The sequence below is a fragment of the Falco punctatus genome, assembly GCF_963210335.1.
Source record: "Falco punctatus genome assembly, chromosome: 16".
In the NCBI taxonomy this organism is placed as follows: Eukaryota; Metazoa; Chordata; class Aves; order Falconiformes; family Falconidae; genus Falco; species Falco punctatus.
The window spans coordinates 2,538,237-2,562,255 of NC_137596.1; the positions used below are offsets into that span (position 1 = coordinate 2,538,237).

Here is a 24,019-nt window from a genome sequence, read left to right on the forward strand (position 1 = left end):
TGCGTGGGCTGTCGTAGGCCTGTGGCTTGTTACTCCTTATGTGGCTTCCTTCCGCGAGCTGCTTTCTTTGGATTCGCGTCTGTGTGACAGTCTCTGCAGCCCCTGAGGTGGTAACAGCAGTGCTCGGCCTTGGCTGACCGCTGTAATGCTTCCAGGCATCTGTGTAAAGGAGTTTGGTGTATTTAGAGCTTTTTAGGAAGAGAAGCTGTTTGCTGGCCTCCAGGGTTGCTTTGTATTAGCGCCATAAGTGAAGAGTGCTAATGGTGGGTGTATTTAGAGACAAAAGTAGCTTTATTTTCTGAACTGAGCACCTTTCTGGGGGCTGGCTTTGACCCTGCCTTGCACTCACCGTATCCTCAACCCGTTTCCTAATGCTTTCTGCAGGCAATCAAGCAAGCTGCCAGCTTCCCTGCGATGACCAACCTGGTGACGCTGTAGCTGGAATGTGCTTGTGCTGCCAGGGGATTTCAGCGTGGTGCTGGTGGGTCAAGGTGTGTTCAGAATTGAGCTGTGCTTTCTTAACTACTCTGCTCCCTTCAATAATGGTAATATTACAGCTAAGGCAGGGGTGGTGGTGGATCCAGTGGAGTGTTGCCCCTCAGGGACAGATTTGCGGGGTGGTGTTCACCCTCTGGGGCATGGTCTGGAAGCTCAGGGGTTTTCAGGTGGGGTTGGTTCAGGTGGGTGGGTGACAAACTTTTTTGGGGCATGTGCTTGGGGTGGGAGTTGATTTTTGGGGTGGTGGCAGCAGCCAAGTTGCCAGTCTCAGGCTGGGAGAGGGGAAGGGATTAATGCAAGGTGGCTGAGCAAAATGGGTCAAAACAGGACAAGTAGTGCATGATCCATAACTAACAACTGCCTGGACGTCCTTGTGGGGCTCACTGCCCCTTGGCCTTGGGCTTTTTCCTTTGTGATTCGGCCACTGAGGGACCAGCCAGTGGCTCTCGCTTGGTGCCTGGGGGAGAGAAAGGCAGCTGAGGTGGCAGCTGGATGTGAAGTGAGCTTGGTGCCTCATGGGGGATTTGTTACCTTTCCGAGCATGGGCCACCTTCATGCGCCCCAGGTTCCTCTTGCTCGCCACCCCATGCTCCACGATGGGCTGGGGGTAGTGGGTGCCCACCAAGCAGCCTGCCCTCTCCTGCACGGCCTGCGGTGCTTTCCAGGGCTCATAAATGTACTCAGCAGGGAAATCCTTGAGAATGGGGACATATTTTCTACGGCAAGGGGTTAAAGCCACCAGGGAGGCAGTGTCCCATTTCACATTGCTCTGGGTTTCACGCCTACCGAATGTACGCCCCGTCCCGGTCTGTCTTCTTGCCAAAGGCAACAGGTGAGTAAACACGGAAATACTGGTGGAAGAAGGCACTGCCTGACAGCCACAGCCAGTTGCCAGCATTGAGGGACCAGTCAGCATCCAGCAGGAGCTCCTCAAAGACCTGTGGGACATCGTAGTAGTGTGGGGACAGGGTCCCCAAGAGCCTGATGGGTGCTGGTGGGTGTTGGGGGAGATCTCCTGACCTTCAGCCCTTCTTCCCAGGAGACCCAGAGGTCCCCACGGGTGAGGAAGCAGGCAACAGCGTGCCGAGCGAGGTGGTGGATCCAGCCCTCGGTGCGCAGTTGGGTCATGATGGCATCGATGAAGGGGTAGCCTGTCTGGCCCTGGTGTGGGGTGTTGGAGTTAAATGGGGCAGGGGGACATTTTTAGGGGGTCAGAGGCCTAAGGGTTATCCCTGATGGAAATACCTCCCTCCAGGCGTGGAGGTGCTGTGGATTATTGTCCCAGTCGACCTGCAGGCAGACAGGGTTGCCAACCATCCGGTCAAAATTGGGGATGCTGGCGCCAGCTGTGTAGAAAAACTCCCTCCAGAGGAGCTGCCCATGCAAGGAGGTGGGGGGCTGGGAGTGCTCCTGCTGCTGGCAAAGGCAGGATCAGCCCCTCTGGGTGGGCTGGTCCCTGTTTTCTCCAGCCCTCCACGTCTTCTGCCAGGTTTCTCTGGCTCACCCTCTGCCTCCCACCCCAAAAATGCTGCCTCACCCCTTGGTAGACCTGGTCCAGCCGCCACCAGAAGGTGCGGACCGACAAGCAGCCAAATTTGAGGTAGGGGCTGAGGACGGTGGTGCTGGGGCTCAGTGAGGTGGGCGCTGTCCTGGGCTTTTGGAAGCTGCACACCCAGGCCTGGATGGGGGACACACATTGGCATCATGTTTTGGGATGGGGGAGATAAAGCAGCCCCCAAATGTGGGTGGTGGCTGCTGAGCACTGACCGTCCTCTCCATGAGTGCATCGAGCCGGGTGAGTGCTGCTGTCTCCCCGCCGGGGTAGAGGTGAGGACCCACATTGGTGGGGTCCTGGCCCAGCTCCTCCAAGTTGGGGACCCCATAGTCGGTGTCATGGCTGGCCTGGCATGGGGTGTGGCAGCCTGGGGCACAGAGTACAGGGGGGTGTGATGGCCATCGCTCTGCTCCAGGGTGAACAGGGAGATGCTGACCCAGCTTTGTGCTCTACCCACCCCAGGTCCACCCCATGCTCACCCTGGAGATGCTCCTGCGTGAGTGCTGGGGCTGGCTTCTCTGGGGGTCCAAGGGTTGCCAGGAGGCTCTGAAGGCGCTTGTAGGTCAGGGGGGCTTTGCCCTCGTTCAGGGCAAGGACTCTGGGGTGGGAGAGGGAGAGATGGGCTTGACACTGGGGCTGGATCCCACATCCCCAAGAGACAGCACCAGGCACCCACCTCTCGGTGTCATAGAGGGTGTGGGACACCTCCTGGATCACCTCCACACCATGCTGTGCTGCCAGCTTGGCCACGGTGGCATCACGCTGGCGGGCGGAGGGTTCAGTGTCCACCTCGAAGGTCAACCGTGTTGTCCCCCAGGTGTGGAAGAGACTGGGAAACACCTCCTCTGGGCAGCCCCGCACCACGAACAGCCTGCCGAGGAGCCGGGTGGGCACAAAGCCCCTTGAGACGACCCCCCCCCCCCCAAATTCCTCGGGGGTGGCACCGGGACTGACCTGGAGCCGATTTTCTGCAGGCTTCCATCCAAGTCCTGCAGGGCATCGAGGAGGAACCGCTGGGCATTGGTGCCTGCCTGGCTGCTGGAGGGGTTGAGGATGAAGAGGGGGTGGAGGCAGCAGCAATCAGTGGCAGCTGCCAGCAGTGCTGGGTTGTCGTGCAGCCGGAGACCCTTCCGAAACCAGTGGATGGAGCTGTGCTGCATGGCTGGGAGGGGTCCTGGTGGGGTGTAACCTGGGAAAAGAGGGGGAAAAAACCCTGCCTTCTTTGGTAAATCTAACTTGTAAAATAAGCAGGAGCAGCAGAGATCGACCTATCTATGTCTGGTTATAAAACCAGGGGGAAACGGGTCCAGGCTTGCTGGTGAGGGCTGGCCGTGGTGACGGCATCTGGCTGGTGGCGGATGTGGGTGGGAGGCCCTGGGGAGGGCTGGCTTCCCGGCCCGCGGGATCTCAGCTGACTTCCCCTGCCTGTGCTTCCGCAGGCCCAGGTGGACCCCAGGCCTGCTGGCCGCTGGGGGTCTTGGGCTGGGGCAGCAGGCAGCAGAGGGACGGGACAGCTCCTCTGCTCTGTCCCTGGGGGAGTTGGTGGGTGCCCCCCGTCATTCCCTCCACCCTGGAGCTGCTCTGTTAGGAACAGCTCCTGGATGAGGAAGCTGTAACAATGGATCAGCCTCACCATTTACTGCAGATCCCATTAGGCTCCAGAGTGAATGTGCTGCATCCTGCCTCTCTTTTCCCACCTAGGTGATCCCAGAAGATTGCTCTCCTCGCTGAACTCAGGAGCTGATGCATCCCTCTTTCCTGCTCTGATGCCAGACTCCTGCATCCCAGGTAGGCATCCCCCAAACTTTCCCCCCCCCACTGTTTACTGTCTGGGCTTGTAGTTCAAGCCGTGCTTGAGCTTTTTGCTATTACTAAGCAGTGGCTTGTTTGGGGAGTGTGGTTTCCGCAGGTGCACCAGAGCCTTGCTGGCATTTTCTGCAGTCCTGCGCTGTTTTGCATTGGGGTAAAGGCTTCAGCATGACTTGGGGTGTTTCATTTTGGAAGAGGTGATGCAAGTAGTGGAAAAATGAGCCATGTTTGCTCCTGGGGCTTGTTTCCCCCGTTGCTGCTCCTGGGTACCTGCAGGAAGGGCCTGGGCACCCCAAACCATGCTGGGAGCACAATGCTGAGGTGTGGGCATGGTGTGAGCTGGCAAGGGATGGGCAGGAATGCTGGAGTAGGCATCACTGCAGATGCATGGATCTGGGCATCACCCAAGCAGTGTTTGGTTTGCCAGTTGATCCCCAGTGATCCCTGCTTTTCCCCTCTACAGGGTCCTTTCACTGCTGCTGGGAATGAGGGACTTTCCTGGCCATCAGTGCTCAGCCTCGCTTGCCACAGGTGTGTATCTGCAGTGGAGAGCTGGTAATGGGTAGCAAAAGTGCAGACAGGAGGGCTATTAGGCTGCTACTTCCAGCCCTACTTGAGGTCAGAACATGCTTTCCTGGCAAATTGTGGGGAGGCGGATGTGGAAAACCATGCTGGGGGTGATTTTGGGGCTGCAGGTGAGCAGGCCAGAGCTGCATGTCCCTGGAGTAAACTGCTGAGTTCCTGTGGCTGAGACTTGCCAAGGGATGGTTCCTGCTCTCCTAATCTCTTTTTTTATCCCCTTTTTTTTTTCTTCTGCTGGCAGGAGAGATCTCACATCAGTGGTTGCGGCTGAGCAGCGCACTGCCCAGTATGGCTGGTGAGTCTGGACTTGGTTTGTGCTGGGGCAGATAAATCATTCAGCTCTGTCCCCTCCATCACCGGTATCCCCTGTGTGCCGAAACATGAGGGTGCCCACAGGCTGCTTGCCACAATGTGATAGCTGAGCTTTTAGGAGCTGGGGTGGGTTTTGGGGGTCAGGGTGAGATCCTGCTTGGCTCTTTCCATCTGGAGGTGTCCTGCTGAGCCAGTGATGCCGTGTAAGCCCCTTGGGAAGCCCATGGGGGTGCTGAGCCCCCCAAACCTCACTGCGGTCTCTTCTGACTCCACAGGCTGGTTTAGGTGGCTCCTGCGCAAGCCCAAGCCCAGCTCAGTGGAGAGCAGCCTCAGCACCAGTCACTCTGCTTCATCCTCACCACCTTCTTCCTCCTCATCCTCTGCTGAGAGCTCCAGCTTTTCTTCCAGCATGAGCCTGTCCAGGTCCATCCGCCCATCACCCATGTCGGTGTTGGACATCAGCGCCTCAGGTAGCGCCCGGTGGGCCAAGAGCTATGATGTCTGCATCTGCCACAGTGAGGTGGACCTGGAGCTGGTGGAGGAGCTGGTCTCCTACCTGGAGAGTCAACCCGAAAGCTTCCGTTGCTTCCTCCAACTGCGGGATGCAGCACCGGGAAGCGCGGTGGTGACGGAGCTGTGTGATGCTGTGCAAAACAGCCACTGCTGGGTCATGCTCATCACCCCTGGTTTCCTCCAGGACCCTTGGTGCAAGTACCAGATGCACCAGGCGTTGGCCGAAGCCCCACTGGCCAACGGGCGCACTATCCCGGTCTTGAAGGATGTGGATCGGAAGGATTATCCCAAGGAGCTGCGAAGCCTCTACTACATCTACATGGCGCTGAAGGAGAGCAGCTTCAGGCAGATCAGGGACACCATCATGCACTGTGAGTACGCCGTGGGATGCCAGCACGGGTTGATGCTGATGAAGTATCACTCTGTTGGGGTGGAGTCCATGGGAAGGGACAGGATTCTGTAAATTTATTGAAATTGCTGATTTTATAGATTAATTGGTTGCTAACGGGGCTCATTTGTTGCCTCTGCAGACCTCCAGGAGCTGTGCCGGAGCTCCACAAGCAGGACAGAGTAGTGCCAGGAGCCGGCAGTGGTGTCTCAGAGCTGCCACCACCGGATCTGGGTGCAGCCATGTCTTGATGGACCTTGGGGGACAAAGCTGAGCCCCTTGGACCAGACCTGGGAACCAAAGATGGGGAGATCCTCACACCCGTGGTGGTACAGTGGTGTGAAGCCTGCCGCATCCTGGTGATGTGACTGCCATCCCAGTGGCCAGCACCCCCTCGGTGGGGACAGGACGTCCTCCAGCAGGTCCTCGCTGCTGATCACACAAACACTAAACTCCGATGTCGGGTGGCACTGGAGGTCGTCAGAGCTTCTTACAGCGGCATTCCCCTGGGGTGAGGACCCATCCTGGGGGGCTCTGACCCCGCTAGTGCTCCCAGTAAGCTGATGTGGTGCCTGCCCTCCTGTGCTGGGCAGGAAGAGGAGGGGCAGGCACTGGCGGTGTCTTTGCACGGGTTTGTTGGGACTATGAAAATGGAGAAGTTGTAATTTTGGTGGTGGGTTTCTTTGGGTGTGGTGTGTGTTTTTTTTTTTTTTTGTTTTAATCCCCTGGATTGTGTGGTGAGCAGGCCAGGAAGGAGCCCGGGGGCTGAGTGACCCCACATGGCGGGGGGTGATCCCTGACCCGTGGGCCTCGCTGGGGAGGGGGCGGCAGGTTTTAGCCGGGACTGGTGTCGATCGCGACCCCTCCCCGTGGGGCTGGGGGCCGGGGAGCCCCGCCGAGCCGGCAGGGGGCGCTCCCCGCGCAGCGCCGCGCAGGCGCAGTGCGCAGGGGCGCGGGCGCGATGGCGGAGGGCCCGCGGCCGAAGAGGAAGCGGGAGGAGGAGGCGGAGGCCGGGACCGTGCCCCACGACGGGGCCGCCGCCGCCCCGTTCCCGCTGGCAGAGCTGCGCTTGCGGCGCGTGCTGCGGGAGTCGGCGCGGGACAAGGCCGTGTTCCTGCACGGGGAGGTACTGGGCGGGCGGGGGGGCGAGCGGGCCCGCCGCCATGTCCCCGCGGAGGGGTTACCCCGCCCCGTGGAGGCCCCGCCCCCGCTGCGGAGGCCACGCCCCTCTTGGGCCACATGGCGCGGCCCGATTCACCGTGGCCGGGAGTTCCCCGGTGTCCTCCGCTCCGCAGGGCTGCGGCCGAGCCCGGCCTTTCCGCAGTCCGCACGGCGCGGCCCCACGCTCGCGTTTCCAGCCCGGTGCTGCCCAAAGCCGGCTGGGGGCGGTTGCTCCCTGGAAACCTTATTGCAAGCCTCAGGTTGTGTTTTCTCGTTGGTATACCTGTTGTTTTTATCCCTGCGAGCTCTTTTTTCGTGCTTAGTAGGTAAAGTGGCGTTGAATTGCAAGCAAAATGCTAACTCTAGGGCTGTTAATAGGATAGGTTTGTCAATCAGGTGCCATAAAAGGGAAGTTCGTAATAACACTGAGTTTTATGGCCAGGGAGCCTGGCCATGGTGCTGGAACCATGTAGCCACCTTGGCTCCTGTCTCCGAGGTGTGCATCTGAGCAGGCAACGAGGACAGGGCAGTTTCAGGCTGCTGCTTTGCTCTCAGGGCAATGGGTTGATGGTCAGTAGGTGACTGAGCTGGGCACAGACCTGCCTGCTCTACCCTAGGACTGTGGCTGGGTTGGGAGCCCCGGGGGAACCCCTCTGTTCTCCCCAAGAGGTGTTCAGTGAGGCCTCGCCTGGGTCCTGTACTGACAGGAGTGACTTGGGGGTGTGCTCCACACCCTGCACCTACCAAAACCAGCATGCTCAGGCCATACCTGGATGTGGGTTGTGGTTCCTTGGAGCAAAGCAGCAGCACTTGACCCAAAACAGTCAGGGAGCAAACTTGTGCCACGGTACTAAACCCTACACCTGCCTCTCCCTTCTTCCTGACCTCTCTGACTGCCTGGTCAGTGGCCCTGTGGCAACTCGCAGGTGTATCTCAGATGAAATCAGTGATGTGGGTTAGTGGGAACGCAGCTGTGGGTGCTGGGAGCATCTGGAGAGGTGCATGTGAGCTGGGAAGTTTTCTGCATCCTGTCTTCCTGCAAAAAAAATGCTTGTGTTCCCTGATAGGGAGCTTCAGGGCAAACATGCCTTTTTATTTTTGGACAGGTGCTGCCCAGTGGGTGACTGAGCTAGGAGTGGGTTTGTGCATGAAAATGTCAAGGCTGCAAGGTGTCTGCCATGGTCCCTAGGTAGAAGCGATCAGGTTCTGGCCTTGAACTCTCCACCCAGTGTTGGATCTGTGTTTGACAGTGGCTTTATCTGTTCTTATTCCAGGTGACCAGTCCCTCTGGAGAGGGCACAGACGCTGTAGTCATCCTGGAAAAGACTCCCTTCCAGGAGGAGAAGGTACTGGACCTGCTGAAGAAGCACACAAAGCTGGAGCTGCAGATGCACAATGACATTTACAGCACATACCACCTCTATCCTCCCCCGGAGCTGAGCGGTGAGTGTTTTCAGCCTCTCATGGGGGGGTGTCCTAAGAGGGCTGCTTGCTCCACAGTTCAGCTTGTGGACCAGTGGTCATAGCTGGAATGCTGGTCAGAGTGCTCCTGCTAGCTCTGGAGGGTAGGGTGCAGTGAGATAAGCAAATGCTGCTGGGGGACCTGATCACACCACCTTGGTTGTGGCTTGGCTGACAGCAGCCAACCTGGCTGAGGTGGGATCGGTGGGTCGTTGCTGCTCTGGAAGTGATGTTTTACTCCTGAGGCTTTGGATCCTGCCTTGTTTCACCCCCTTTTCCCTGCACTTGTTGGACACCTAGCTTGGCTGATGAGTAGCAGGCCATTAAATGGCCATAGTGTGATTACTTGTAATCATCTGCCTGTGCCTTGATTTAAAGGTGAAGAAGACCTTATGGGTCTGACAGCTTTCCTTGTTGTTTGGGTTTTTTTTCAGTTAACCTGGTATGATAGACTCTCCCCATATGGCTTATTTAAAAAACAGTCTCTGCAAAGCACACGTCAGCTGCATCTCTTTCCAGGGTGTAATCTCTCTCGTGCTTTATTTTTGTTGCTTGGTGAGGGCAGAGTCTAGTATATTTGCAGAGGGGATTTAAATGTTGGTAATGCTGAATGCCTGGGGCAGACGGGCACCTGGCCTCTGCCTTTCAGGCCTCTCCCTGATGATTTCACGCATCCGTGTGTTGTGAAACCCTATTAATAACAAAGTATGACAAGGTCAGATGGACGGGGTGGATAGCTTCAGTGAAAGACTCATTCTGTGAGATGGATTCTCGTCACTGTGGAAAAGGTGTCCTGCAATTGCAGCGCACTCCAGCCACCGCTGGAAAGCAGGGCTGCTCTTTTGATAGGCTGGGCACTTCAGTTTAATGCTGGTATGTGTTTAAATTCTGGAAGTGCAGTGATTAATTGCATGTTGACACTTCCATAAACATAATGGTAGCCAAACAGGTTTAACAAAGTCAAAATTAATCAGAGTGATAGCCTTAAGTAAGAAGTTGTTTCAGACCCAGTTTAAATTTTTGGGATGTTTGATGTGCCTTCCCAAAAACGTTCTTATTTTAACACTGTTTCCGTGGTATAGGAGGAAGCACTGTCTGGCTCTGGGAGCTTGGTAGTTGTGCAGAGCTCCTCTTACGCTGTTGAGGACTCAAAATCAGAGGTTTCAGCATTACAAAGCCACCTTTGTTCAAGGGCAGGAAAACACCACACCACCACAGTTGTTGCAAATGTGCCTTGCGTGGGAAGATGTTAAAGCTGTGCTTCGTCGGCTGGAAAGACTCCTGCTTGGGTGCTGGCAGTGACTTGCAGCAATTCCCACGAGGTGGCATTGCAAGACTAAAATCCCTTGGGTCTCTGCAGCTGTCCTGGCATGTGACTGCCTCGTAGCCCTTTGCTGTGTAACTCCAGCATTACTCTGATAGCAAAATTATTTTAAGATTTAGGCCAGGTGCAAATCCCCTTGCAGGGGTGAAAAGGCTGTTAAAGGGTTGTTGGTGTCCATCAGTGCTGTGCCAGGTCCTGCTTTTTCTGAGAGGCTGGAGCAAACCCAGGTGAACCTGGGTCTTCTCACGTCCTGTTTCTTGCCCTTTGTTAAACTAAATCCTTGCATGGGTTGTTTCTCTTCAGTGCTCCCTCTGTGCTGTGACTCTGCCCCGTGGAGCCATGCTGTTCATCTTGTGTATGGCTGGACCAAACCTGTGCTTTGACATGAGTGTGCGGTTCCTCTTGCAGGCTTGAATGGTGAAAAACCTTCTAGCTTCCTTCTGCTGAAGTTTATCTTATTACTTTTAAAATTGCCTTTAAAATATAGAGTTTTGCAGAAACATTACCCAGTGGTGCATCTTTGCTTCCCACTCCTCTCCTTGGCACTGCTGTGCTTGCTCTGGATGTTGGGCAGCCCCAAGCTGGAGACCAGGAGGAGGCTGTGGACACTGGTGCTGCTCTCCAGGCTCCCTGGCTCTGAGCAGTGAGCAAGGAGACTTCTTCCTTCTAAGCGATTCGGGACCAAATAGCTGTTTTTGTGGGCATGTTGCATGAGCCGCTGGTGGGCAGTTGATCTAGAACCAGAGGAAGTGGTTGGGTGTGTCAGAAGGGGAAGGAAATTGCTCTTTTGAGCTGAGTCACAGCCCAAGGAGGGAATCAACATGGGAAATGCTGCTCACAAACATAAAACGAAGGAGAAATTTCCTGAAAGGCTGCAGACAATGTCATGGCTTGTGGGAAGTCCCAGGATGTCGAGTGATTGTATAGAGACCCAGTGAGCCCTTGCGTGAGGTGCATCTCAGCCTCTTGGTTGCAGGGTTAGAGAGGTACAGGGTTTTATCTTCTGATGCTAGCAGGCTTACGTCTGGCTAACACGATGCAGTGAAAGTGTTTTGCAAAAAAAGGTCTAAGCAGTTCCTCTGAAAAGTCCCAGGTTGTGGTGGTGTGCAGAAGAGGAATTCACCCTGGGGATTTTGCAGTATCCTGGGCAGCTAAGCCCCTCCATGCTCAGCTGCTTTCTTTCTAAATGTAAGATAAATCTCCAGAGTGAGGAAATCATGACTGCAGGTGACTCATGACGTTGAGTGTGTTGATGTGTGAGTAGCTGCCTCCGGGTCCATCTGCTTTTTCAAAGCATGTTCGTTTCTGAATGCTGCCTTTGTGGTCCGAAGTCCCCGAGGGCTCTTCATTCAACTGGAGTGCCTTGATAGCTGAAAGTGGATATGGATATTTTTTTTCACCCTCTCTCCGCCTCCTCACTTAAGTGAGTTGGATGCTCTTCCCTCCACGGAGTCAAGCTAACACAGGCCCTGTGTGATGAAAGCTTGTTTTGTCTTGGTGGTCCACTGCGAGGCTGGGCCAGTTGCTTTGTTTGCATAGTGAAGGCAGAGAAAGGGAGGCCAAAAGAAGCACATTACCTGAGCAAAGGACTTGCCCTCTGTCCTGTGAAGAGGAACTTCGCTCTGCTGCTGCTTAAAGATGAGATTTTTCAGGGCTGGGAGCACACCAGTGTGGGGGGGTGTGAAGACAGTGCCAGTCAGAAAAAGGGCCTCATCTGTGTCTTGCTTGGCTCATCAGTTTCACTGGTCACCTGAAGAGATGTGTCAAGCCTAAAATGAGAAATAACATTTGCAAACCAGCTTAGTAATGGTCAGAGCTTGTCTGAAGGGTGACCCAAACCACCTGAATAAGAAGGAAATCTGTGAGTGAGCTTGTGAGGAGGAGCGGTGTCAGTGTGTGCCCTCTGACTGTAGCTGCTTTGCTGCTGCCCAAGGCAGGCATGTGTATTTAAGGCCAGGTGCTGGATGTTGCCTAGATTTGAGGCAGCTTATGCCTAGAGGTGTGAGATACTGGTGGAGGAAGCCCGAACTCTAGGACTCCCCATTGCAGGGAGAGCAAGGGCTGCTTTCATAGCAGGGGAAGGATTTTTTTTTTTCTGCTGCCAAAGGCTTGACTGCAAAAGCCAGATGGTTTGTTCAATCAATGCATTCCCTGGTAACATCCAGCTCCTGGTGGTGTTCACACCCGCTCAGTAAGGAGAGCTTGCTGTTTCCAGCAAAAAGCAGCCTCCTCGCCTCCTCCACACCAAAGATGTGCTGGTGTAATTTAAGGGCTCTTATCAGTCCTTTAAGGAGTCTTGTACTCACCGGGCACAGCTCATCCCTGTGCTGCAGGCTGAAGCTTATTAAAAAATGTTTTAAAACGAGCATATCAGGAGGAGCTCCAGCTTCATCCCTCCGACACAGGGTGGAGAAATTGTGGGAGAAATGGGAGAGCGTGGAAGGAAAGTGTTCAGTCATACAGGAAGCAAGACGTATCCCTGCCTTCCTGAGCCCAAAAAGCATCTGGTTTCAGGCAGTGAGGAGCTGAAGAAACTTGCACAAGCTGCACTGGGAAGGCTGGTTTGTCTCCTGGCACTTCCACGCTCTGCCTGCCAGTGGGGCTTGCCCAGCAAAGAAAACTCTTTGCATTTATACTTAAAAAGCTGGAGCTTGAAGCAGTGGGAGCATGTTGGGTGGTTTGGGGCATGGTGGGAGGTATCATCGTGTTTTGTTCTTTTTGGGGGGAGTTTGGTAACCTGTAAATTTTTTTTTGCCATGGCTCTTGCAGCTAGAGTCCATGGAGTCCTTGGATGAGAACCAAGGCCAGACAGCCTTGGCAGGAGTCCCCATCAGCATGCTTGGCTTGCCCTGGCATGTGCTGGCCTTGGAGACTGTGAGCTCTTGCAAGCTCTATCCTTTTGTGCCTTTATTTCATTCAATGATGAGAGCCCCAGATGTCTGAGGCAAAGCTGTGGTCGTACCTGGTTGGGGGTGGGTTAAAATCAGGTGTTCCCCTGTGACTGCTGTGTTGTTGTGATCATAAAACTAAATGTTAATACAGCAGGAGGTGGTTGTGCCTCGTATTTAGTTAGGGCTGCATCAAAAGAGATACCTGATGATGGGAAGACAGTGTAGAGCTGTATGCAGCAGGAGAGAGGTTTGCAGAGGGGGGGAAAATTTGCATGAGGGCAAATGTGACTTTCTGTGCTGCTTCCTGAACTTGGCACCTTTCTACACCCCAACGATTGAATTGATTAGGCAGATTATGAGCCAAAGCTTAGCTTCCTACTAGCAAAGGGAGGAAAAAAGCACCCCTGCCCAAAAGTAGAAACTGGTGGTTCCTGCCCTGTCTGCTTCTCTTGGCTCCCTAGTGTGTTTAAATCTACTTAAAACAGCTACAGTGGTCCATTTTAATGGCTGAGTGGGATGGGAGCTGCAAGTGCAAGGCATCTTGGTGGGTCACCCTGGCCTGTCATCACTGTTCACATAGTTGGAAATTTAATGTGCCAAGCTGGAGGGGGATTTTGGCAAAGCCTGGGGACAGCACAGGGTGAAAGGGGACAGGGCATCACTAGTGGGCCTGGAGTGCACTTTGCTATGTGTATGAGCTCTCTCTGCCTCCTTCCCATCTGCAACATGGAGCTGTCCTGCACCATAGGGAGCATGGGGTAATGTGTTCTGTCCTCTCCTGGTGACAGCTACCTTCAGCCCTTTTTTCTGTAAGTTCCCCAAATTGAACTGGTGTTTTGGTTTTGTTTCTTGTGTTTTGGGTGGGGTTTTTTCACTCTAGTTTTTAGTAGGAGAGGGGAGAAGTAGTTTTGTTTTTGGTCAGTCCAAGCTTCATTTTCTCCTGGGCAGGGAACAATGGTGTCGTATGTCCCCCCAAACATCCTTTGTAGTGAACTGGCCAGTCGCTTGTTCTTTACCACTTTGGTACCTCTGCTTCCTGCTCATCCAGGTTCCTTTAATTAAACTTCCTTTTTTATAACCTCCAGTTAACTGATGGTAAGTCCTGACTTCCAGAATAAACCACAGATGTTTCATGGCATCCCTGGGCTGGCATTCAGGAGCACGCTGGCTGATGTGACTCAGACATGAGTGGAGACAACCCCTGGCCCTTCAGTGAGCTTAAAAACCCACATCATATGTCCAGTGGTTCTTCATCTCCATTTCCTGGCCGGGGTAGGTTTCAGCTGCCCCACAGCGTATGTGATACTTTAGTGTGCGAGGAGCCTGCCATGAGCAGGGCGACCTTGAAAATGGAGCACGAATGTGGCTGGTCGCCAGCAATGGAAAGATTTTGTGGTGAGCCCTGTCTCGCCATGGATGCTTCTTGTGGCTGAGCCCAGCCTTAGCCAGGACTTTACATCCTGCGTGCGGGCTTCTAACGATAGTTAGGCTCTGAGCACTTATCAGACAGCTTCCCTGGCTATAGTGATTTATGCTAATTAGCATTGCTGGGGTGTTTCAGGGCTGATGAGACCTCTAGAAGGGAAATAATCATTAGTGAACCACAGCTTCTCCCCCCTCTCCTCTTCCAAACATCTGCTGCTAAGCCACAGCTGCACACTAAGGATTTTGCTGATCTCTCACTAGGCTTTAAAAAGTAAAGTGGCTCTCCCCACCATAAGCAGCCAAACTGGGGAGGTGTTGGAGAAGCCATGAAGGGTCCTCTGCAACCCCATCCCAGCCAGTGCATGGCCTGCAGTTATCACCGCCCCAGCGTGGACTGTGTTCTGCTGCAGCCCCTGCTCTTGTTTTGGGGTCTAAAATTGAATTGTGGAAGTCTAGCTCCTGAGGCTGGATGTGGTATCTTCTTATCGTTTGCCTTTTTGTTTTCTCCCCAATGCTTTGTTGGTCGTCTTAAGTGAGGAGCAGAGGAACTGTAGCCTTGTCTGTCTTTAGTTGTGTGGGTTTTTGTTTTTTTTTTTTTTTTTTGCTATTACATCATCCTGCTAGAAGTGCTAATAGAGTCCTGGAAAACAACCTTGTTTGAACATGTGTATGGTGGGAATCAGACCAGACTGCCCTTGTGGTTTGCATTTTCATATTTCATGTTACCAGCATTTTCCTGTGGATTTCATTAAGCTGGGTTTGGCATGAAATGAAAAGGCAGAGTCTCCCACTAGTGTAGTGCCAACCTTTGAGGAAAAAAAAACAAATCAACCACCAAAAAACAAACAAAACTAAAAAAAACACCAGCCCCAAAACACCCTAAATCCTGGCTTTAGGAACAGATTTTTGTATTCAGTGTCTGGCTAGCATATATGCATATAGAAAGCATGGAGCAGGACTGGTACCCTGGTGAGTGTGCAGCCCATGGTTTTTGTGGCTGTGGCAGAGCTTGGGCACGAGCTGCAGTGTTTGCAGTGCCCCAGCCACTTGCTTCTGTCCGATCTGCTCGGGGTTTATCTGGGCCTGCAGGGGTTTTCTCCTTCCTGCATTAAGTTTTATAGCAGCTCTCCGTTAGCTGGGAAAGTGGAGGCACTGCTGGTGCCGTTGGAGTTGTGGCAGGCTCTGTATTGCATGTCTAATCTCTGCCAAAGAGGGATTTTTTCTGAGTGTTTTACTGCTGTGGGTAAGATTTGCTGTTGCCGAGGTCAAAGCTGCCAGCTTGATGAGGTGCGTGCTTGCGCCCTGTTTAATGCCACAGGAAAAAATACAGAGCAAAGTTTTAATCTTGAGGTAAACAGAAACTGTCTTCCTTTTGCAAGAATAAACAGCTAAATGTTCTTTGTTTGTCGGCTGGTGCAGGGCAATCACTGAGCCCTTTCCCATCAGCTCATTGTGTGCTGTGTTAACCCATATGCCTGTGGTGTTTGCTCTAGATCCATCCCTGTGCCCTTGACCTTTTTGCCTCCTGCACTCGGCGCTCAAGGCCAACATCCTGATGGTTGAGAGCTCTGGGAAGGAGCTGCTCCTTGTGCTGGCCCTGCTGCTTGCAGCTCACGCAACATCTGGTTTCGTGGCTGGAGAAAAAAGTTGCTGGGTGCTCACTTGCAAACATCCTATGAGCTCTGGACTCGAGTATGGGGAAGAAGAGGCTGCCCTGGGGGTCGTGCTTCTGTCCTGGCTGCACATAAATTCCTTCCTGGGAGCCCCAGCTCTGCCCCTATGTTGCTGATATGCCTGAAAGAGCAAGTGTGTGTGGAGAAAAAAACCTTTCAGGTGGCGAACTCCTCCACCTGAACTGGAAAGACAGGCCCTGGCTGTGTTGTCAGCTTATCCTTGAGAAAAGCAGCAGCAGCCCAGGAGGTTAAAGCACGTTTGCTTTCATTGCCTGTTCTCCTCCACCCTGCTATTTTAGTGGTATCTCTTCAAAATGTTAGTGTGGCATTTATTGGAAGGGAAAACAGATTTGTCTGGGACTGAAGGAAGTCATGTGGGTTTCGTCTGTGATGGTAACTCAGTGCATGTGTGTGTTTCTAGAGATAAAAACCACAGTGGTGTACCCCGCCACAGAGAAACACCTTCAGAAATATCTCCGTCAAGAAGTGCACCTCATCCGTGAAACCTGGGAGGATTATAAGAACATAACACTGCCCTTCATCCAGTCGCAGAGCTTCAGCATCCAGGTATGGTTCCACTGCTTCCTCTCTGCAGAGACTGATGTCTTTGGTCTCCTTCTTAATGCGTGCGCTGTCTGATGTTTCCTCCGAAGCCCAGGTTGGAGGCAGAAGAGCCTCTGGGAGTGCTCTGCCCCTTTCTCCCTGTTGCCTGTTCCATCAGCATGTTGTCAGCTCCGTGGTACTGTGTCCCCTCACCTGGCTGGGCAGCCTGCTTCTCAAACACGACTGGCTGCAGGTTACTTCTGCTGGTCCTGGGCTGTGGTGCTGCCTGCTTTGCTCAATGCATCCCCTTATCTATCGCGCTTTCTTGACGCTGTCTGACCTTTGGGGTAAGCTCAGCAATGGTAAACAGAGCTCTCTTTCCCCTAAAACTCCCCCGGTGTCCCCATCCTTCTATCCTCTAGGGCATCTTTCTCCATCTTTGCAGGAAAACATTTGCCTTGGAGATGGACCCAAAGTTGCCTTTCCCAAGGTTTCTGGAGGCTTCCTATGCTGGGGCGTTCCTCCTCCTGAGGGTGGCTCCCTGGGCGTTGGTGCTGTTAGCTGGGCTTTTTAGGAGTCTCTTGGGTGTTGTGGAAAAAGGAAAGCACAGATTGCTCTTGGATTCCTGCATCACAACTCATTCCTTGGGCTTTGCCTGTCTATCTAACTGGTTTTGATGAGTGGAAGGGAAAATGTGAAGGGTAACATAAATATCAGGGGACTACAGAGGTGTCTTTGTTTTTCGCTGGAGGATGCAAAGAGCGGATGCTTTCAGTATAATAGTTTTATTGTGGTGCCAGTCACTGGACATGTGTTGTCCTCACTGGGCTTGTGCTGGAAACAGCAAGAGCAGTCAGCTGGTGACCTGCCCATCACATGAGGCAGCATTGGGTTTAAAATTCAGCTCATCTGATCGGGAAACTTATTTAGGGCACTGATAGCTTGGCACTTCTGAAAAGAACAGGCATAAAAAAAAAAAAATCCAACACCCCCACCCCCAACCACACCCCCCAAATTAAAAAAAAACCAAACAAAAACCCAACAAAAAACCTGAAGGAGCAAACTTTCATTTCCTGCTGAGCTTCGTGCCCTGCTTTTCTTCCAGGGTCACAGAGCACAGTGATCTTGTGCCATGCTTTCCAAAATCACTTTGAGAATCTAATCTTCTCTAAAATGTTGCTAGGAAGAAAAGACCAGAAATTTAAGGAAAAAACAGATCAAGGGAGGAGAGATTGGTTTCTCCCTAAGGATATATTCAGGTCAGTTCACAATGATTCTAAGATTTGATTAGCTTAATTAAACTCTTGACAGAGTTCCCCAAAAAGGCTGTCTTTTTATCTTGAGTGCTGGTCTGCCCAGCATCCACTGACCCAGCTTGCTCAGCGTGCCTGCAAGACCAGCTGTATCTTGCCTACCCACCAAGGGCAACCAAAACGTTTTATACCTAAACTTGATGGGGAAAATGATGTTTCAAAACATCTTCAGGTTCCAAGCTCTAGCTATTTTCTGCTGCCTCATTTTATCTCTTGGCGACCTGGCTGGAGACTCCCTTGGCAGTCCAATACTTAAGCTAGAGTGTAAAGTGCATGTTGGAGGTGCAGAGAGGAAGCTTGAGCTCAGGCTGGGAGCCAGGAAAAGCAAAGGTGCGTTTTGACAGCCTTACTTCATCGCTTATCCTCGGTCTTTTTCATTTTGTGGCTGAAACTTCTCTGGGTGGTGCTTTGCTCTGAAGGAGAAGCAGGGGGGGGGATAACCAGAGCAGGGATTACAGGCAGTCTGGAGGCTGAAGCTTTAAGTACGGAAGGGGAGAAGCAGCGAGCTGTGTTCTAAGCAGTCAGGAAACAGAGACGTGCATTGCCCAAGAAAACACAGGCCTTTTGTATTTGCCCAGCTGAGTGCTGACTGCCAGCAGCTGGAGCTACATCTAGCTTCAGGCTTGCAAGCAATCTGCTCCTTCTTTTTTAAATGGGGAGGGGGGGAAAACCCCACCCAAATCAGCAGTTTCCTTCCCAGACCTAGTTGTAAAGGTTTCGGTGCAGCCTGGGAGGTAAAAAAGTGCAAACAGCCCTGTGGTGCTGCAAGAGGCATCTGCTGAGGCCCATGAGAGCTGACTTCCACTGCTGCCCACCTTGCCAGGGCCTGGGGCGCACAGGGTTGCTTGTGCTGGTGGCTGATCTCTCAGAGTGCCTGTACCTGTAGGTTGTCAGCCAGTGGGAGCAGGGAGGAGGGATGCTGCTGCCCCTTGGGGCTTTTAGTGCTTGCAGCAGCTCCACCCAGGTCACCTAAAGCAGCCAGGTGGTCTTGAGGTGTTGCTAGCATGCTGGGGAGAATTATCTCTCCGCATCCTCTTAGGGGCAAATGCAACTATTTCTACAGTGGGCTAAGCCATCTCTGTTCAATACCTCATCTCCAGCTGCGGCCAGTTCTCGACAAGTAAACAAAAATCCCTGAAAAATTTAGCTGCCTGGCAGTGCGGTGCCACACAATGGGGTTGGGGGTATCTTTTCACTGAAGGGCTCACAACAGCCTGGGTTTGGTTGTTGGGAGTGTTTTATGAGTAATTAACTACAAATGTCACCAGCCATGAAATTACTTGGTCGTCTTCAAGTCATTGGGCTTTTTTTACATTGTAGTTGCAGGGAATGTGCATTAATCCATGAGCTTGGGCTAAATGTGCCTGAGGTGTTGGTTTCTTTTCTCTGCTGGTTTGTAAACTGTGTATTTCTCTTTCAGTGGGTGTATAATATCCTGGAAAAGAAAGCTGAGGCCGATCGAATCATCCATGAAAACCCAGATCCTTGCAATGGCTTTGTTCTAGTTCCAGATTTTAAGTGGAATCAAACCCAGGTTTGTTTGCTCCTCCTATCTTTGAAGGGATGCTGCTTGTGGGAAGGTAATCCAGAGGAAATGTCCACTTTCATGCTGCTAATAGCATGCTAATGAAAGTTTTAGTAAGGAACTATGTCCTTCCTGTTCACACTGTCATTAAGTGATGATATAGCCAGAGCCTTTTATCACGTGCTAATTGTGGGAACTGCAGAACACAGGCTGTTCTCCCTGCTGCTAGGTGATTTCTTTATTAGGTTTGCTTTTTCTTTCCTGTATTAGCCCCAATGTTGTCATGATATGTTTGAAGCTAAATCCAGCTGTGTATTTGTTCCTGCTGAACTTGTTTGGGTGTTTTGTTTTTTTTTTTTTCGCAAGCCTCTGCTTTAGGCACAAACTGGGCAGATGTGTTGGCCTTTGGTTGCTGCAATTAACTCTCCTCCACACAGTATTAAACAGATGGTCCTTAGCTTAGGAGCAGCTGCTTAACCCCTTGTAGGAGTGGCCACTCATTGAAATGCAGAGTGTTTTAAGCCCAGGCTGTAATCCTAAATTGAGTGGCTTATTTCCTTGGGCTCTGGCTCACTTTTGTGCTGTACATCTGTGGATGTGCCTGGGGAGGTGAAACTCCACACACGCACCCATTGAAGTTGGCAGAGTGGAGAAAAAAGTCCTGTTTTGTGTTTCTGATCCTCAAAATGCTTCTGCAGATCATAGGGGGGGAAAGTTACTGTATGATTTAAAACTCAGAAATGGGAAATAAAACTGAAAACACAGAATTGTGCTGCCCATGAGCAGGCAGCCCTTTTTTTTTGTGTTTCTGTGCTGTGTTTCTGGTCTGATGCTGAGTCTCCTGGGGAACTGAATTGGGGAGGACAGGTAGTTTGTGCAGGGAATTCATGGTGGCCAGAGACTACCCTGCAGCATCAGCTACTCCAAAAATCCCTTGTTAAGCTGTGGTGGGGTAACCAAGCTCGAATTTTAGCTGCTTCACTGGGAGGCATGATCTTCATCCTGAAGAAACTTTGCAAAGCAGGTGATAGATGGCAAGCTTGCAGCCTTGCCTACACCACTGTGCCTTGTTCAGTGCCCTTTATTTTCAGGGTGGCAATACTTAGAGGTCCTAAAAAGTGCATCACACCACCCCTTTCCTTGCTTTGAGCAAAGCCTCAGTGTAAATTCTTGCTTGCTGCAGCCAAGCTTCACAACTCTCATCAGGATTGGAGATGGATGGGCCAAACCCCTGTGCTTTAGCTTTCTCTGGAGACCTGTTGTATCAGTATCTCACAACTAGCGTGGTCAAGGAGCATTTAAATGGTAGGATCTGTCTTTAGGGGAGGTTTCCCTGTGCTGCTGTTGCCTCTTAGTATGCTGAACAGGATCTTCTTGATTTCTTCCCAGCTGCTGTCTGCAACAAGAGAGCCGTCATCCCTGGGGCTATCTGGGATGTTCATGTTGCCTGTCTCTTTCCCAGGCAGGCGAGTCAGCATCCCAGCAAGGACTGTCGACTTCTGCCTTTGAGCCAAGGAATTTCTTCTTGGCTATGGGTGGTGCTGAGCCAAAGCTGATCCCAGCAGCCCCAGGGCTGCCTGTGAGCACCGGTTCCTTTCTGCTGTGTCCCACTGAACAGGCAAGGCTACTAAATTAAATCAGGGAAGTGAGACAGAGCTCCCAGCAGGACTCTCTGAGCCTTCCCTTAGAGGTCCCTTCGATGGTGTTGCCTTGTGCTAGCTTAGCACCTTGCCTGCAAATGCTGGTTACACACCTGTAACTTCAGGCTGATGGACAGGAGGAAAACTTCTTTTTTGTCAGTCTGCATGCTTGCTGCTGGCCTCAACCTTCTGGGTGCTGCATCAGCTCTGGCTGCCCAACCTTGGTAGTGGTTTGAGTTGGTTTCTTGGGGGTTGGGTTTTTTTATTATTATTTTTTTTTAAAATTGATGTGAGGCTTTTTTCCCCACTTCTTTGGAGTTGGTTTCAAACCTGCAGGAGCCCTGAGGCGTTGCCTGAAACGGTGCCCGGCATGACATCATACAAGGCCTTTTTAGCAACAGGCTTATTTGTTTCAAACAGCAACATGCAGATGTTGTTCTAAGGAGAAGAGATGTTTGCTTTTCCTCCCGCCAGTCAGCCCTGATCCAGAGAGGACAAGCTGATACACTGTTTTTTTTTTTCTGGAGCTGTGCACAGGCTGCCTTGGGAATCAAACTGAACCATGAGCATTGCTTTACTAGCTAGGTGCAAATAACAGCTTCGTGTTTTGAGAGCCTCAAGACAGGGTTCTGAGAGCGTCTTTTGGCACAAGCATCTGTTTCCAAATAGCCAGATGGATTTCTCACAGCCCTGAAAAGATCTGCTGGGTCTCAAATATCTAAACCCTTTGCTTTGCAGTGTTTATATTAGAAAGCCGCTAACGGAGTTGAAGGAGACAGGGATTTTTAAGTGTGATGATCCACAACTCTGTCTTGTTAAAACATTGAATTTGTTAAGTGCTTCAGATGCCAAAGATCTGATTAAAAGCTGTATGTTGCTGCACTGGGGCCGCCCGGTGACTGATTAGATCTTGAAAATGGTTATTTATAGAACTGGTAAAACTGGAAAGTGGCTGGCTGTAAGCACAGTGGAAATATGGGAAACTTTTCACTCAAATCTACAGTTGCAGTTCTGGCTGCTGTGATTCACTGTAAATCCTTGTCTGAGCGTGGAGATAAGCTATTTGCTTGCTCTGCAGAAAAGGTTGTGCTCAGCCTGGCATCTGCATGTGGGAGTTGCTGGCAGCAGACCCCGCTGCCTCCTGGGCTCCCCCATGTAGCAGGGTGGGTGCCTGCACCTTTTCTGCCAGCCCCAGTCTGCACTGGGACAACACTTTTGAGATGCTTGGGGTGGGGGATGCTGTGAATGTGCAAGGGCAACAGTGAGTGCTGTGTTTATGGTAGGAAAGAGTTGATCGATCCATCTGCCTTTAAAGCTGAGAAGATATTTGTGGTCCCTCTGTTCATTGATTGGGGTGAAGCTATCCTTGTCTGGCTCTTCCTGGACAAAACCCCATCTCTCCCGAAATGATGCTTTGAGGTGCAGCGGGTTTGTGGGTGAGCGCATCTTGTACTGGGAGATCTGTACTGGATTCAACCCAGCTTGAGTGTGGGTTAAACATGATGGCAGATAGCCCCTTGCAATACAGCCTGGAAAGCTGTGGTTGGTATGTCGGATCCAAAGTGTTTGTGCCTCCATCTGCTCTCGCTGTGGTCACCTTTGTCACCATCCTCCATCTGCTCTGTCCGCAGCTGGATGACCTTTACCTGATAGCCCTTGTTCACTGCCGGGAGATCAAGTCTCTTCGCGACCTCACTGCTGAGCATCTCCCGCTGCTGAGGAACATCTTGCAAGAAGGCAAGGTAAGACCAAGGCTGGTCTGATGCTCACTGCCTGCATTGTGGCAGCTGCTCGACCAACCTGCGCACACAGCATCTGTGTGGGGACTGATAACGAAGAGATGACAATGCATCGTCAACTGGGGCTGCGCTGCCCTTTCTAGCATCTCTACTCAGAGACCCTGGTCCATGCTGCTGTCAGCACCTTCCCCTGGGACATGGGAAAGCCTTGCAGTGTTCGAGGTGTTTTAGGGGTGCTTCGTATTCTTCTGTTAGCGGTGAGCTGCAGGGCTTGAGCCTGGTCCTCCCCATGTTGGTAACTTTTTTTTTCCCCAGCCCTTGACTGTTTCCAGCAGCTGACAAGTTTTTTCCAGCATTGTGATGGGGTGTGCTTGGTAGATGGATGTGTGATAGCTTCTCTTTTCTTTCACTGAGTTAGAAATTTGGAAAGTAATTCCACTGGAGAAAGTGGAGATTAATTAAGAGATTAGTCAGGGGATTGCAGCGCACTGAGCAGTGAACCAAGCCAGTGTGCCAGAGTTCACCGTTGCTGTTTATAGCTTTAATTACACCGGCTGGTAACAGCATCCCTGTAACTTGCCGAGCAAGCCAAAGCGATAAGGGTGGAAGGGAAAATGATACGAGCGGAGAGCACATCGTGTCATGGAGGGAGGAAAGTGGGGCAGCCGGAGGCATCGCTCCATCCCCGTGGAGGCTGAAACAGAGGATGGGGAAGAGCACTGTCATTCCCAGCTTCCCCCTCCCCTTGCTGTGAGAATGGAGGAAACAGAAATCACTCCTGCCTTTCTCCACCTTTTGTGCCATCCAGGGGTGATCCTTCCCGTCTGCTGCAAGGTCTGTCTGTGCTCTGCCTGCCCCCAGCTGCCCTGTGCCCTTGCTGTGTATTGCTACTCCTGACCTGTGGGGCTTTTTTTTTTTTTTTCCCCTCTTCAGGAGGCCATAACAAAGTGCTTTGGTGTACCTGGATCCCAGCTGCGAATCTACCTGCATTACCAGCCCTCCTACTATCACCTGCATGTGCATTTCACTGCCCTGGGCTATGATGCCCCAGGCAGCTCTGTTGAGAGAGCCCATCTCCTGGCAGATGTGATTGACAACCTGGTGCTGGACTCTGCGTATTACCAGAAACGGGCTTTGACCTTTGCCCTTCGGGCTGATGAACTTCTCTTCAAGAAATTCCAGGAGGCAGGAAGAGTGTGAGCTGGCAGAGGTGCTTTTATATCTTGTTATTAATAAATGCCCATTTGGTTTTTTTTAAAAAGGTTTTGGTGCTTTTATTTTTTTAACTCTGATTTTGTACAAATTGGGGCTGACAGCCCATTGCTATAGAAACGGTGTCATCTGCTCAAGTCAATTAAAACATTGAGTAACCCCTTTTAGTGTTCTGGTTTTTATCAGGGTCACAGCACTGGACTGGGTGCCTCTGGGATGCGGAGGGGTTTGGGCAGGAAGGTCTGCGTGTCCATCTTCTCCACCCAGAAGTCAACCTCTGCCACCAAATGTCAGCCCAAACACTGTTGGCAGCAGGAAGGGTCTGAGAAAACCCACCATCCTTACAAGGCTTCACTTATTTCGTATGAAATTACCCCTGGGAGCAGGATTGCAGCTTTTTGGGGCAAGGAGGGGTTTCTTGCTCCAAGTAAACCAAATGACTAACCAGAGTTGTC

General features: G+C 52.0%; 3 protein-coding genes across 18 annotated transcripts; 2 read left to right on the forward strand and 1 right to left on the reverse strand.

Moving 5' to 3' along the window:
* The first annotated feature begins 20 nt into the window (after window positions 1-20).
* Window positions 21-6,327, forward strand: TIRAP (TIR domain containing adaptor protein). 5 transcript variants are annotated; one of them, XM_080366607.1, is made up of 7 exons: window positions 21-107; window positions 385-491; window positions 3,755-3,841; window positions 4,326-4,393; window positions 4,686-4,739; window positions 5,032-5,640; window positions 5,800-6,327. In XM_080366607.1, exons 4-7 carry the CDS (start codon window positions 4,348-4,350, stop codon window positions 5,841-5,843), a joined length of 753 nt encoding a protein of 250 aa, XP_080222733.1. In that variant the 5' UTR covers window positions 21-107; window positions 385-491; window positions 3,755-3,841; window positions 4,326-4,347; the 3' UTR covers window positions 5,844-6,327. The 5 variants fall into 5 exon arrangements, with proteins under 5 accessions (XP_080222733.1, XP_080222731.1, XP_080222730.1 ...); XM_080366605.1 differs by having other exon boundaries at window positions 39-163; window positions 309-491; XM_080366604.1 differs by lacking the exon at window positions 21-107 and adding an exon at window positions 128-263.
* Window positions 22-3,213, reverse strand: LOC308054196 (cryptochrome-2-like; the record flags this gene model as incomplete). 10 transcript variants are annotated; one of them, XM_080366572.1, is made up of 9 exons in its annotated part: window positions 22-159; window positions 1,030-1,192; window positions 1,285-1,436; window positions 1,519-1,659; window positions 1,744-1,914; window positions 2,036-2,176; window positions 2,266-2,420; window positions 2,533-2,924; window positions 3,008-3,213. In XM_080366572.1, the coding sequence occupies 8 exons, from the start codon at window positions 3,211-3,213 to the stop codon at window positions 1,051-1,053; spliced, it is 1,500 nt and encodes a 499-aa protein (XP_080222698.1). In that variant the 3' UTR covers window positions 22-159; window positions 1,030-1,050. The 10 variants fall into 10 exon arrangements, with proteins under 10 accessions (XP_080222698.1, XP_080222701.1, XP_080222700.1 ...); XM_080366575.1 differs by lacking the exon at window positions 22-159 and having other exon boundaries at window positions 490-1,214; window positions 1,744-1,911; window positions 2,533-2,651; window positions 2,730-2,924; XM_080366574.1 differs by lacking the exon at window positions 22-159 and having other exon boundaries at window positions 490-1,214; window positions 2,533-2,651; window positions 2,730-2,924.
* On the forward strand, window positions 6,033-23,727 carry DCPS (decapping enzyme, scavenger). Of its 3 annotated transcripts, none has more exons than XM_080366599.1 (6): window positions 6,033-6,168; window positions 8,093-8,261; window positions 16,014-16,159; window positions 18,869-18,982; window positions 22,245-22,355; window positions 23,286-23,727. In XM_080366599.1, the coding sequence occupies exons 1-6, from the start codon at window positions 6,115-6,117 to the stop codon at window positions 23,550-23,552; spliced, it is 861 nt and encodes a 286-aa protein (XP_080222725.1). In that variant the 5' UTR covers window positions 6,033-6,114; the 3' UTR covers window positions 23,553-23,727. The 3 variants fall into 3 exon arrangements, with proteins under 3 accessions (XP_080222725.1, XP_080222724.1, XP_080222723.1); XM_080366598.1 differs by lacking the exon at window positions 6,033-6,168 and adding an exon at window positions 6,462-6,783; XM_080366597.1 differs by lacking the exon at window positions 6,033-6,168 and adding an exon at window positions 6,795-7,078.
* Window positions 23,728-24,019: the final 292 nt, after the last annotated feature.

What these genes read in the sequence shown, in the direction of transcription:
- DCPS (XM_080366597.1), top strand. Translation starts at nt 6,821, where the DNA reads ATGTCCCCGCGGAGGGGTTACCCCGCCCCGTGGAGGCCCCGCCCCCGC. An exon ending in AACCTTATTGCAAGCCTCAG is followed by an intron (nt 7,079 to 8,092) that starts GTTGTGTTTTCT and finishes TTCTTATTCCAG; the next exon opens with GTGACCAGTCCCTCTGGAGA. An exon ending in CGCAGAGCTTCAGCATCCAG is followed by an intron (nt 16,160 to 18,868) that starts GTATGGTTCCAC and finishes TTTCTCTTTCAG; the next exon opens with TGGGTGTATAATATCCTGGA.
- TIRAP (XM_080366607.1), top strand. Translation starts at nt 4,348, where the DNA reads ATGAGGGACTTTCCTGGCCATCAGTGCTCAGCCTCGCTTGCCACAG. An exon ending in CTCAGCCTCGCTTGCCACAG is followed by an intron (nt 4,394 to 4,685) that starts GTGTGTATCTGC and finishes TTCTGCTGGCAG; the next exon opens with GAGAGATCTCACATCAGTGG. An exon ending in CAGGGACACCATCATGCACT is followed by an intron (nt 5,641 to 5,799) that starts GTGAGTACGCCG and finishes TTGCCTCTGCAG; the next exon opens with ACCTCCAGGAGCTGTGCCGG.